Source organism: Mycotypha africana, assembly GCF_025528875.1.
Source record: "Mycotypha africana strain NRRL 2978 chromosome Unknown BDF20scaffold_6, whole genome shotgun sequence".
Classification (NCBI taxonomy): Eukaryota; Fungi; Mucoromycota; class Mucoromycetes; order Mucorales; family Mycotyphaceae; genus Mycotypha; species Mycotypha africana.
In genome coordinates this window covers 657,549-672,074 of record NW_026515730.1, presented here as the reverse complement: position 1 = coordinate 672,074, position 14,526 = coordinate 657,549, and the positions used below count along the sequence as shown (strand labels likewise).

The following is a 14,526-nucleotide window of genomic DNA, read 5'->3' as shown; positions in this document are numbered from 1 at the left end:
ATTTGCTTCAGGAGGGAGGCATGTCTCGTCAAAAAAGCTGCAATAGCGTATATAAAAAAGCACAGTTTCTTACATAAGTAAGGGGTACAACGAAACTGTTCCACAGTGAGGAAATATTACAAAAAACGGAAATGGTTCTATATAAACTCTTCCATGAACACATGAAGTCTTTAGTCGAGCTTCTTGATGAAGTCAGAATCTAACTTCTGGCAAAATTTCTGGACATTACGAGAAGCGCTTTATTGAGCCTGTATACACACGTCAGGGAGAAATGTTGTCTTCCCCTCAAAAAGACCACCAAGTACACTAACGAGAGGAATGCTCCTAGGACATTTGAGTTCGCGCCAACCCCATTTTACAATGGTCAGCTGCTGTCTTCATGAATAACTGCATTTTTGTAATGAAGCTAGTTTTAATTCGCAAATACTTAGATGCTGAGCGTGGATCAAAGTAGGTATACCTACCAGCGTCAACATCGGTTGTACATGGCCAAAACAATCCGATGAAGTCAGCTGATTCCGGAAACCCTACAAAGACAGTATTTTGTTCAACCAAAGCCGAACAAGGGAGAAGACCGTTGGAAGTACTACTGTCAAACAACCTGTACCAAAGGGCACAACTGCCATTTACATTGTGATATTTCTAGGCATTGTAATTTTTATTTTTTTTTGGAAAAAGTGCGGAAAAAAAGGTTACTTACTCGTTCTGAATATTTGTAAAATTCGTTTGTATGGATGCTATCAACGAAAGAGGGTATAAATCTTTGTTCACGACCGCCGAATTTACCCTTCCTCGAGCTCGTTGAGGGGTGCTGGGCTATATCAAGATCAACATTTAGGAGGCAGTTTTTGAAGAGTAATGACACTTTGACACAACGTTTTAATAGAGCCTGTAACACCGTTACTCCTGATGATGGCAAGGGTTGAATTAGGCATATTGAAGCCTACTCAGAACAATGTTTGCAAAAAGAGATGGGTACAAAAAGAAGAAAGAGTTTGAGCGTAATCCAAAATTATCCAATAAAAATGGCCCGAAAACCATGTTAAAAACTTATATGAAAAAATCACTTCTCATTTCCCATCTTGAACTATTCAGTAAACACTTTGTAAGTACATAGAGTCATCTTTTATTCAAGCTCTATCTGATTTGAAAAATTTAAATTTGATTAAATAGTGGGTCTTCTTTCTCCTGTATCTAAACTGTCTGTGTTAGAAAATCATGTTAATTCATTACCAAAGAATATCATGACGCCTAGTCAGGCGCAATATGTTTACAATGACTTAAAAAATGCTTCGTAGACTCTGATGCGTTTCCAAGATGGCCCATGTACAATACGAGAAAATGTTCATGCCTACCTTCAGATTGAATTTTTTTGACTTCTCACTGGAAAAAACCAAGAAAAAGTTCATCAAAATGTTGTTAAAGAGGCGGAGGAACAAAAAATCGCATTGCAGAAGAACAAATAGAAAATGAAATCAATGCCGCCAGAAAAAGAACATATCAGCAAGTTCAGTTGTTTAGGAAAGGATTTGACAAGTCGGTCGGATCGTGTATTTCAGACAAGAATACGTTGTTCAACCATGTTGACGGATTTTAGTAATGCCACAGCAAGAATCACAACTGCAACTACACTTGACGTATCCCGAACGCAAAAGGTATTTTATTCAAAGAATATACACATTACCTTTTTCACTAATGGCATTGATTTCTTAGCAAGTTTGTTAAAAAAGGAGCAAAAGACGTTCACTATTTACAACCCAGTGTAATGTCAGTGATTTACTAAGTTGACCGAAAGATCTTCGCCCAGGACAAGACTAGAATTGGTGTTAAAAGTACTCTGAACAGATAAATTACAATAGGACAGATGTGGTATCACTTTATAATTAGATTTACTATGACAAGAATGCAAGGTTATGCCAAGCAAAGAACAGATAAAAACACTATTGAACAGAATAGTGGACTTCAGACTGATATTTATACGCGGTTAGTCTGAAGCGTAACTAACGAGACAGGTGGTCATTACACCCAGCTTCCTATCTGACATTACCCCCACAAGCCCAAAATTCAGATTGCCAATCAAGAACAATTGAAGGATGTATGTACAATAGAAATGGTGTTCCTGGAGAGTAGTTCCAGTCTTACAAAAGATGAATCCACCCTCGTTGAACCGAAGAAATGGAAGAATACAAGAGCAATTCAGCTAATTAGGCTGCTTCAAAGCCGTTGAAGTACTTCCTCGGAATCGTCGATTATGTCAAAGATTGTATTCAGAGCGATGTATCAAGCTTACCATGAACCGCCTGAACTCTTTCCATACATGATACTTCTACTGGTCTGACCAAACATTTGCAAGGGTCGTAGCGTTAACTTTGACAGACTCTGCATCTAACTGTACTCAGTCACCGTTACTCCTTGGAAGCCATGAACGAAGTGGCTTTGTAAAATACCTTGTCCCTGCTTTTGAATATATTCCCCAGGAAACTAGCTTTACAATTATATCATGGTGTGAAAGACAACTTCAGACACAAGTTGAAACGAGTCTGAAGTTCAACGGCTATTCCTTCGATGATTGCGAGCGAAAGTTCTCTGATGGATTGGGCGTAAGTGTGAACACGAACGATGAGGAACTTTTTATTGAATGTAGTAGTGGCATCGACAAAGAAATTGTTCTACACACTTTGAAGAGTACCATCAAAATGATCGTTGAATGTTCGAACGCCATGAATTACATTATACAAAAAAAATAAGAACGCATCGAATTGATACAACCTGTGAAAAGGTTTGCGAATGATATTCTAGACGCTCACCCTTACGAAATTGAGTCTCAAGCAATCTAAAAAGAAGTGGGAAAATAGTTGGAATGTGCTCCTCATGTATACCAGTCGATTGGAACTCAAGATTTGCTTGAATGACAATGTATGAATTAATGGCAACGCTGCTAGTATGTGGGTTATAAATGCTGTTGGTGGATGGAAAGCTGACATACTTTTCTAACTTAGTTAGCGCAGACAGTACAAGAGAAGGTCAATGAGAGATTGCTGATGGAGACAATTGATCACTCAGTGCTTGCATCGCAAAGCAATTCAACCGTATTGCACTCACCGCAATAAAATATGCTCATTGGTGTAATGGAGTGTGTCTAGGTAGTATGTTTGTTTATGACTCTCTTTGAAAGATGTAACAGCCGTAAAGGCAGTATGCATAAGTCATGGACAAATACGCTGCTATTCCCTGGCATGCCTTCCATCAAGTACTAAGTTTTAAAATTATTATATGTAGTCTATAGAAAACCTCTTTTTTTCTTTTTTAAATCATTACCAACATTTTACATAGTGTTGGACCCTTCAACGCATTTCGTTCTTAATGCTATTGGAAAAAGGGAACAATGAGCATTTCCGTTTATTATGTTGATCGATTGCGGGATGTGGTATCATCTATATTACCTAGGCCAAATATATGTAAATATTCACCTAAACAACATTACATGTATTTTCCTATCTGCCCATATTTATTCGCAAGGTCTCAAACATGCCTTTTCCCTAAACAAATTACTTACTTCAAAAGATATAAAAGAGACCCAAATGTTAACTCGAAATACAATCAACATCTTTTATAGTCTCGCTATTTCATTTAGTCCACTATAATCCTAATTGATAAGATTTACAGGGGATCTAAATTATTTTCTGGCGGATGCTTTTTTCTTTTTAAGTTGGCGGATTTATTCTATTGATTGGCGTTTCAAAAGTTTTTAGTAGAGGGTGAGAGTATAGAGTACCTTTTCTTCCATGCCATCCCAATATAACACTTGATAATGAATAACAATCACGGAGGTGTAACAACTGAATGATGAACAACTTCAACGTTTACGATGAGGCTGTTCAATGACTGTCAGTTGACCAACCTCTAGATCTTTACAAAATTACCACAGATTCAGTGGATTCAATAGCAAGCAGCGGTTGAGAATCCTCCTACGAAAGAACTAAAACCAGATATGGAACATCGGGTTGATTTGGATGCTTATGTCTATTTCGTAGACAAGCTGATAATTCTTCTGTGCCTGGGTAGCTCATACCTACTAATACTAAGCAGACTTAATCTTCAATTCTTAAGGCTATGTCAGTCAGCAAAGCAGTTTCAGTTAAAAATAATGGTTCAGTAGACGGAAAATAAAGTTATACGTGAAGCATGGGGAAGCTACCGAACTATAATCCTATTAAGAGTCAGAAGTTATTGTATCTTGTCATTGAGTTTTTGGGCTTGTCTGGTAGACAAAGCACCATAGGATTCACGGAGCGATTAGCTCAGCGTTTTGTGAAAGCTTACAACGATAATAAGAAAGGATTGCGCCTGCTTTAGCTGAAGAAGAAAGAAAAGAAGCGGAGGTAATTATAGAGAGCTGCTTAATCTGTTCAGTGCCGTACTTCCCGTAAGTTTTCGCAGAGATATTGTTCTCTTTGGATTGAAGAGTTAATGAAACCAATATCTCAATGTACGCTAACTGATGCCTCGCTGTTCAATGCTTTCTATTGTTGCGCACCTCTTCGATTTGCTAAATCGTTGTTCATCGCCACCTCCGCTATATCGACGTCATCGTTCAAATTGGTAACTTTAACGAGTGTTTCTAATTACTGTACTGAGTAGCTACATCATCTGTTCTAGTACGATCATCGGAATCAGCAATGTTGATAATTGTAGCTGCAAAACTAAAAGAGACAGATTACGATGTTTGCCTTGATAGTAGATTACGTGCTTGAAAAGGTAATGAGTATTTTAAACTAGTCTGGTAAAATGTCCAAATATTTTTAAAATTTATCTAAAACAAATTACAAAATTAGTTCCAAATTAGTTAAGAGAGTAGTCCGAAACTGTCAATAAAGTATCTGAATCTGATGTGAAAAGACTGTAGAATCAGTAAGAAAAACTTAATTTGAACACCGACCCACTTATCTGACCAGAGAAAAGAAAGTGAATCCATTCTATTCTTGGTTTCTCTTCCTTTCGCTTGAATACAACGTTATTATCTTTTCTGCTTGGTGTTCGCTATCTTATTTTATTCCTCCAAAACACCAGGTAAAACACCAATCCGCACCTATCCGCACCTATTAATCACCGGTGGACAGAGAGAGATAAAGAGAGAAAGAGAGCTAAAGAAAGCACTTCCTTAGTAAACCAGGCTTGGCCACCCAAAATAGTTCTCTTAATTGCGTCCTTTCCTTTTGTTTGCTTTGTTTAATTTATTTGATAGTTATTTCAACTCCTCACTTTTACTACTCTTTGTCTTTTCATAGCTGATATGCTATTACTTAAAACAACACTTACTTCTTTATGTATAAGCTAATTCTACTCTGCATTCTATTCATTATTTATAATTCCTTTGTGCAAGGTGAACCATTCACAACCACTGCTTTGACAGAATATACCATTAAATCAACTAGCACAACAGCACCAACTACTACTACCACTACTACAACTGCTATTACCACTACTACTACTACTACTACCACTATTACTACTTCTACAATTACGACTCCTGCTACTTTTACCAATAAACCAACGTCAACAATAACTTCCGATATATCACTATTGAATACTGATATCTCCTTAACAGCAGCAACTAAAGAAAACAACTGTGTCTCTCTTCGTCGCTCTAAAGTCTGTACAGCATTTTCTCAATTTTATATCGGTCTACCAGGGTTAGAGTACGACTATCCTTTCTTAATAAACACTACCACCATTGAGGAATTTGATCAACGACTTTTGGATTATGCTGATTCGACCAGTGATTATTTATTCCCTTTAGGCTGTCTCAGTTCCAACTACAATCCTACCGTTCCTTATGCACGTTATTCTTTGACTCGGTTATGTGCTGGTATGATACAAAATCCTACCTATTCACTACCATGCAACTACGAAAATGCGCTAAGTCCGCCGCCTTTATGTAAGACCACTTGTGTACAATGGGTGAATAGTATAGAATCGATCACAGCCTCGCATCGTGTATGTTCAGATACGAGTCAACGCAATAATACGTTAAATTCGTTTCAGGACCAATGTGAAACATGGGCCGGCTATAATGGAACCATTGCAGAGAATTGCATTTCGGGTGTAGCGAATGAGCCTTATTCATGTGGTAAGAATACCTAGCGAAAAAGCAGGTTACAAAGTGATAACAAAAATAGCATAGACTAACTTTACTTTTTACGGGAAGGCTTTGGTAATGAAACAAAACGTGCTTGTAGACACTGTAAACGGCATCCGGACGATACTTGCTGTCAGATGGTAGATTATTGTGGTTTATCGTCAGGTGCTATCGTTGGTATTGTCTTTGGCTCTTTAGCAGGTGCCTCTTTCATTGTTTTTGGTATACTATGGTTTTATTTCAAAAAACGACATCGAATCTTGAAATCCCTTCATCTTTTCACAGAATCTTCCAGCTCTTCGACCACAAATGCAACAGCTGTAAATACTGTTCATCATATACCTTTCACGACAACTACCAGTAGCAGTACTATTACGGGCATACCTGCAACCACAGAAACACCCACTACAGCAACAAAACCGGGAAATGTCCCATTTATTAATGATAAATTAGAAATCATTGATACCAAGAACAATCAACTATCACAAACTACTGACAATGATAGTAACAAAAGCATGGATGAGACGACGTCGAACCCTTTGAATGAAGAGTTCTTCGTAGTTGTGCATTCTTACCCGCCTCGGATGCCCGATGAATTACAACTCAATATGGGAGATATTATCTGTATAGCATTTCACTTTGATGATGGTTGGGCGTTGGGATACAACGTGACAACGGGTGAAAAAGGTGCATTCCCATTGGTTTGTATCTCGCCTGCACCAGAACAAAGCTTGGATCAGCTATTGCATATGGAGGATGCTTATTCAATTAGCAGCGGTAGAAGTAGTAGTGGTAGTAGCTGTCATAGGACGAACAGTCATCCTGTTGCGCACTCAACAACGACAACAGCTGTCGACACTTCTCGCAACCCATCATTTACCACGGAAAATACAAACAACAGCAACAGCCTGCAACTGACTATGGAAAGGATTAGGGAAAGCGTCAGAAGATCTCTAAGCTTGAATCCTCACGAGCTGCAGCAGAACACTAATGATGATCATTTGAATTATACAAATACATTTCCAAAAAGATCCTTCAGTTATAAACCCACTACTACTACTACTAGTACGACTACTACCACTATGACTACTATTGCTGCAAGCCATTATGATTACTTTGAGGCGGAAAGTCCTTCCTCACCTACGACAAATACGCCATTCTTCAATCATTTTGCAGATAATAACAACAACAACATATTACAGTCTACGAACAATACTAATACTCTACATCCCTTGTCGTCTTCCTCATCCTCTTCGTCCTCAGCATCACAGCAACAAAGAATAGCAATGCGAAGGAATAATACTTTAGGTTAACTCATGATTACCATCCGACTCTCTTGTCTACCTTTTTAATTTCTTGTAAATATAGTCCTCATATCTTTTTGTTTTTGTATAAAGTTTTCTTTACTTTTGAATTATTTAACAACTTTATGAATAAAATGTGTTCAATTACTGGTAACTACTTTTGATACGCTACTTGCTTCATTGGAAGCGATGATACCAGTTATAGGCAAGTTGTGAAATTGAGACTAACGTGCAAACAAATGTTCAACAACTAACAATGCAGACTACCTGCTTATCGTCTTACGGGTTGCAGGATGACACGAATTGAAATTTTTGCGTAACATGTGCAGTTACTTTGATAATTGTAAGGAGAAAGGAGAAGAAGGAGGGGGTGGGGTGCCATTATCATTAATGTTACTATAGCCTATTTGGAATAAACTGAAAAAGGGGTGGACGAACAAAAAAATAAATAGTATGAAGAGGTACAGCTGAACAGGATGAGCTGCTTGCTATATGATTCTACTCAAATGATCGGTGTCTGGGCGTTGTTAGTCAGAGCGAAAAAAGCACATCTGTCCACGGTTTGCTAAAAGAGGGGAACTTTGCTGGACAATGGTTGCGCGGACTACAACCTGCTTCTTGAAGGGTGCTGGAGAGAAACCAAAAAAAGTAGACACCGCCCTTCATTTTCAATGCTCAGGTTCCATGGGGCCTAAAAAAACGGTTCTATTTTTTTTTTATTCAAAAAAAAAAATCATGCTATTCACAGCAAGCAAGCCAAACAAAAAAAAAAAAGAAAAAAAAAATGAGAAAAACGGAAAACAAGGACAGGTTTGTACGGCCCTTTTTCGATCTTGTTCTCCTTCTCTCTCTCACTCGTTCTCTTTTTCGAAAATTCTTAAATTCTGTCCCCTTTTTTTGTAAACTGTTGTTCCAAATTTCAATTGAACCATTCACTTTCTTACGTAAAAGCAGGCAATTGAGAATTTGAAAGGACCTTCACTCACTTATATCTCTCTTTTTATTCCGGTTGAATCATTTTCGTCCATTGCACAACTTAATTGTTGTTCCATTCCTTACATTGATCTTCAACAACTTTCTTTTTGAATTTCCTATCAAAACCTCAAAATACAATGCCAGCTGACAATAGTCATAATAGCATGAATAAGACAGCAGGTACTGCCGAAGAAGACTCTTCAAAAAATCCAGCTAAACCTAATGTGAGTCGACCTATTTTACCGAAATATGTAACAACACATCATGGCGAAGGTTTGAAGAAATTTTCTGCGTCCAACTCGGCTGCTGCTGCTTTGGGTGGTGGATTTGACAAAACGCTAATCACCGAAAAAGCACGGTTTGATACTTCCAGTAATGTAAACACAGGCACAACCTCTACTTCCACCACTACTACAGCAACGTCATCGTCAAATACAACTGCAAATACAACTGTGACAACTCCCACAAATATACCGACTAATTATATCCATAATAACAATATATCCAATCCTCCGCATTCTTCGACTACCAGTCTTTCCACTCCCACTTCTCAATCGCAACATCAATTACCAGATACTCCAGCACTGTCCACCATTACTGCAGTGCCTCCTCCTTTAACCTCGGCTGTTACCTTACCACTTGTTACTACTCTGCAATCTTTGACCACCAATAATATTCATAGTAGCAACAACAGCAGTAGTAATCCTACGACACCAACGTGTAATCTAAGCACAGCTCTGCAAACTAAGTCAACCCTCACCAAAGTGAAGAATGAGATGGAACATCGTCGAAATAACAACAATATGAAAAGGAAAAAAATTCCGCCCATAAGTGGTAATACAGCGACGCCCTCAGAAGTCTTTCACCGAAATCTCGTCGATGCAGTTTCTAATGCTGAAGATTCGGACGAGAACGAACAGTACGTTTACCCCTACAGTGGAGGTAATAATACGGACTCTACTGTCTATCACATGAATTCAACTGATACTCTCTATCGAACAACATCGTCTCTTTATCGGCCTCAGTCGACGCGTTCTCTTTTAACAACTAATAATACAAGTGAGACCTTACTTACACCTGCTGCGACGAATACTACATTGACGAGCTATTATAGTAATAATAAGGGTGGTCGACTGACACCCACAGGCTTTTTTAATACATTACTACGACCCATTCTATCAAAATGCAGATCGGAATCATCATCACCTATACCCCCTCCGTTAACCCCTTCGCTGGGTATTATACCATCTACTGCAGTATCAAATACGATGAACAATATCAATAATAATGTGAACCAAAATGAAGATCCATCTTTTAACAGTACCAGTAATAGGCCCAAATTACGAAGTTACATTATGGATCACCCTTTTAGTCAATCAAAGCTCTTTCATCATGCGCATGAATGGTTCGAAGGTGCAGCAGGAAAACACAGCTCATCTTTATATCAGCAGCAGCAACAACAACAACAACAACAACAACAACAACAACAGAATTCTACAAAACAACAACCTTTGAATGGTTTTAGACGATTTTATTCTAACTATGGTGGCATCAATATAGATGGTGGCTATATAACGGATGACGAAGAAGTAACTGCAGCAGGAAGAGCTTCCATACCACCCTATAGACAACATCGAGCTTATCGTCACAACCATACCAAACTACAGCAGCAACATGGTCAGAAAGCAAATACATGTACAAGGTGGTTAAGAAATATTTGTATCAGTCTGGTCTCTCTCCTTATTCTTTTATTCATCTTTGTGACCTATATTTCACAACCTCTCAAAGATGTTACTGTGGATATGGGGCGTGTCTTATCGTCTGATAAGGAACTTATTTTCGACCTTCATATCAATGCAATTAATACCAATTTGTGGACTGTTCGTATTGCTGATGCGGATATTAGCGTGTTTGCTTTTAGTCAAGTAGTACCAGATAGCGATAATGATATTGATGGTGACCATGATGGGGCAATAGGTATGATGTTTTCGACCAACGACAGCAGCAGCACTCCTGTATACCAAGGTGTAGATCCTGCTGAATACTTGGGTGGGTTTTACCATTTTGACGAACCTTTATCGTTTTCTTCATCCTTCTTCAGCAAGAAAATGGTAACTGCGACCAGTCAAATCCGAATAAAATCACCCGGAGCGGATAAAAGTGGAAATGAGCGGTGGTCTCGTATCATCAGATATCCTTATGGTCTCGTCGTCAGAGGTGTTTTAAAGTATAAACCATTTCTTGCTTTTCTGAGTCCTTACTCTCATCAGTCCGTCACCATATGCGATGTTGTGCGTGTTAATCCTACGACTGGTAAAGTATTCGAAGATCCAGACCAAGGATTCTGTTTGACAACGGCAATCTCGACTTTCTGATAGGAGTGACCTTTGTCTTCTATTTGTATCATATCCGATTTGGATTCTTTTTTTTTTCCTTTTTTGTTGGAGTAAACATGCATATTCATTGCTTACCATAGTTATGCAAAAGACATCTCTTTAGCTATTTTTAACATATACCAATTTCAATCACTGGTTGATTTCAATCTAATTAATAAAAAGATTTACGCTCTTATACGTCACTATTGTAACAAATGCTCATACCATACCCTAATCCATAAGCCAGAATGCTTTTTTTTTTTTCCCTTCTTTTTTGAGTCATTTTAAAGTTTTCGCATGAACGCGCTTTATGACTTAAGGTTCTAGTTTGTTATAACGTAAAACAACTATTTATTTTGGATACACAACGAAAACTCTGTAACAAAAAAACTATATAAATAAACTGCTACCCTTCAAACAATGTTGCTTTAGTACCGCTTATTATTCGTTTACTCTCCACAGCAATAATCCATGAGACCATTCAATAAAACTTTTGAGCAAAAAAAGGAACAGCATCAAGATCTCTATCACTATTACTCATTCATTCCTTCATCTAAACCGATACCTTCACTAACATCACCAATACGTTCAGACGACCAAGATGAAAAGAGATCTTATCAATCTATAAAAGAAGCAGATTTGGTTTTAAACATTCATCAACAATCCAACTACTATTACCTTAACAACAGCCCTGCTCTAACCACTACTGCCTATTCCACATCACCTCTTCTCGTCAAACATGAGAAGACATCTTCCACAACTTATAATGTTATCTCAGCTGCTAAAGATGACTACTCTTCTTCTGTTGACGCCAATAGATGGAATTATACCACGACATCTTGGTTTTCACAAGTTTGGCTTTATTTAAGTTACTTCTTACTCACTTCCCGACAAAAAGAAAAATCCACACCACGCACTTTAATTTTACGAGCCAGACGTAAAGGCATAAGAATATTATGTACCGTAATCTTCTTTGCTATTTCTTCATATTTTATTCAACGTTTTATTGGCCACTATATACATTTTGGTAAGAATAGCAACAAAGGCAACAACAAAAAAGAAACTCCTACGAAAATATATTGTTCCTTTAATATGTTGCAAATATGACTTTTTATTTGTAGAGGTACTGCCAAGTGAAACAGCAGCTGACCTTATTCAATCTATTCCATCTGCCGACCATATCAGGCATCATTTCTCAACTTACGCTGCTCAACCTCATCTAGCTGGTTCAGATCAAGATAAACACTTAGCAGAATGGACACGCGATACTTGGATTCGGGACTATGGACTTAATGATACAGAAATTGAAACATATTATCCCACCTTAAATTATCCTAGGCGTCGTCGACTGGCGATCATCAAAGGGCCTGAACATCTTTTATATGAAGCCGTACTAGATACCGATACAACGGATAGTCATGAAGAGGGACCATCAGGACAACATACAGCAGCAACAGAAGCTTATCAAAGAAAGAGCAGAGGGACTGCAACACCAGCTTTCCATGCTTATTCAGGAAATGGCAATGTAACAGGCCCGTTAGTCTATGTGAACTATGGCCGCTTGATAGATTTCGATTCTTTAACTCAACAAGGTATTTTATTGAACGGAACCATTGCTTTGATTCGACAGGGCGGTGGTATAACCATGGGCTCGAAAGTGAAAATGGCAGAAGAACAGGGCTGTGTTGGTGTCATTTTGTTTTCTGATATGGCTCGAGTTGTTTCATCATTATCAACCATCTCGCCAACTTTGTAAGCGTAATGCAATCTCTTTTTAGAAATTATTTGTCGTATTTATTGAGAAATCCTTATCTTTGCGTACAGATACAGTTATGTTGAACGTGGCTCTGTACAATACAATAGTATTGGTGTAGGTGATCCTTTTACACCTAACTTTGCTGCGACAGAAAACATCACTCGGATGCCTTATGATGAGTTGACAAACATTCCCAAAATACCGTCCTTACCTATTTCATGGAAAGACGCTCAACCTTTTTTGAAAGCATTAGAAGGCCATGGATTCGCAAGCAGACAACCAGAACATATGTTGTTTGATAAGAACAGGTCATATCATAGTGGCCCGAGTGAAGCATTAGTTAATTTAATCAACTTGAACGAGTATCAAATTAGGCCAATTTATAACGTCATTAGTAAAATAGAAGGAAGCGAGTATCCAGACCGTATTGTGATGATTGGTAATCATAGAGATGCATGGAGTTATGGTGCCATTGATGCCTCTTCAGGATCTGCTGTCATGGTAATTTTATGTTATAAAGAATCACATCTTTTATTGGGTATCCTTAAAAAGCTCATATCTTCTCTCTTTTTTTAACTATATATATCAATACAATAGATGGAATTGGTAAGAACAATTGGCATACTTGTAAGCCGCGGATGGAAACCGAAGCGCACAATAATGATTGCTTCATGGGATGCTAAAGAGTATGGCGCAATCGGCTCTACAGAATGGATAGAGGATAATGCATCTTGGTTGAAAGAGCGACTTGTTGCTTATCTGAATGTTGACCATGCAGTATCAGGCAAGCAATTCGTAGCTCAAGCGTCACCCTTGTTGAGCAGATTGCTTTATCAAGTCACTAATGAAGTTATTGATCCTCAAACCAGTCAGACAGTGTATGAAAGATGGAAAAAAGATTCTCTTCGCCTTCGTCAACAACATGCACAGGATAAAATGATATCAACCATAGTGAAAAAGGAACATGAGGGAACACAAAATGGAAATCAATTATCACCGCAGTTCCTAGCTCCTCTAATAGATATGCTTGAACCGAGCTTAGATCATACAGCTTTTTTTCATCATTTAGGTGTTTCCAGCCTTTCGATTGGCTTTCGCAACAAAGAAATCAATGACACATTAATGCAAAATACAAGTACAACTGAAGGAGTATTTTCATTGCGTCACAGCAATCTGGACACAATTCAGCATATGCTGTCATCAGATGATATTGATCCTCTTTTTGAATATCACCAAACACTAACACGTATCTGGGGTTTGCTGTTATTACGTTTGGCATCAGACCCTATATTGCCCATGTTGACTCATGACTATACCAACAACATAGTACAGGCACTACAACAGCTTAATAATGCCGCCCTTTCAACAACATCATTAACATCATTGACTTCAACAGCACTTTCTAACGTACAGAGGGATGGTAATATCAGGAACTGCTTTACCACCATGTTTCCATTCATTTCTGCTACTTTACCATCTCTCAGTTACACAAGTATACAATTTGACAGAAGGTTAGAGAAATGGGCTCGGCAATGGATTATCAAGAAAAAGCACGTTTCGAGAAAATTACAAGAACGCGTGGCAGACGCCAATGATCGGCTCATGCGATTTGAACGCGCCTTTTGCGATGAAGCTGGTTTGAACCCACCTGAAAGTCGATGGTTAAAGCATAGAATTTACGGACCGCACATTCGTACTGGCATGGCGATACAGTTTCCTGGGTTAGTAGAAGCGGTAGAGGAAGGTAATCTAGAAAGGATAAAGTGGGTAGAGGAAAGAATTGGAAAATCGTTTATTGAAGCGGAAAGAGTATTGAAAGGGCAGCAGAGACAACACATCGATGAGAATGCAGATATTATGATGGACAATAATGAAGATGAAGACGATCAATATTGAACCTGTAGATATAGTCAATAAGCTTGCTAAGCTTTTCCTTTGCTTTAACTTTGTTTATCAGTTGAGAATTGTATATCATTT

General features: G+C 38.2%; 5 protein-coding genes across 5 annotated transcripts; all 5 read left to right on the top strand.

The window, feature by feature from the left end:
* Positions 1-2,059: 2,059 nt before the first annotated feature.
* Positions 2,060-2,227, top strand: BDF20DRAFT_820832 (uncharacterized protein; the record flags this gene model as incomplete). Its single annotated transcript, XM_053077569.1, has 1 exon — positions 2,060-2,227. A coding segment is annotated over one exon (168 nt), but the record flags the coding sequence as incomplete, so codon positions are not given.
* A 268-nt stretch (positions 2,228-2,495) lies between these two features.
* On the top strand, positions 2,496-2,747 carry BDF20DRAFT_820422 (uncharacterized protein; the record flags this gene model as incomplete). The annotated part of the gene is made up of 1 exon (XM_053077539.1): positions 2,496-2,747. A coding segment is annotated over one exon (252 nt), but the record flags the coding sequence as incomplete, so codon positions are not given.
* Positions 2,748-4,722: 1,975 nt separating this feature from the next.
* BDF20DRAFT_906383 (uncharacterized protein) lies at positions 4,723-6,144 on the top strand (the record flags this gene model as incomplete). Its single annotated transcript, XM_053083269.1, has 3 exons — positions 4,723-4,758; positions 4,780-4,783; positions 5,609-6,144. 3 exons carry the CDS (start codon positions 4,723-4,725, stop codon positions 6,142-6,144), a joined length of 576 nt encoding a protein of 191 aa, XP_052935521.1.
* Positions 6,145-8,237: 2,093 nt separating this feature from the next.
* BDF20DRAFT_873683 (uncharacterized protein) lies at positions 8,238-10,992 on the top strand. Its single transcript, XM_053081225.1, has one exon. The coding sequence runs from the start codon at positions 8,556-8,558 to the stop codon at positions 10,791-10,793; it is 2,238 nt and encodes a 745-aa protein (XP_052935520.1). The 5' UTR covers positions 8,238-8,555; the 3' UTR covers positions 10,794-10,992.
* A 272-nt stretch (positions 10,993-11,264) lies between these two features.
* Positions 11,265-14,445, top strand: BDF20DRAFT_941693 (uncharacterized protein; the record flags this gene model as incomplete). Its single annotated transcript, XM_053084799.1, has 4 exons — positions 11,265-11,820; positions 11,915-12,545; positions 12,618-13,050; positions 13,147-14,445. The coding sequence occupies 4 exons, from the start codon at positions 11,265-11,267 to the stop codon at positions 14,443-14,445; spliced, it is 2,919 nt and encodes a 972-aa protein (XP_052935519.1).
* Positions 14,446-14,526: the final 81 nt, after the last annotated feature.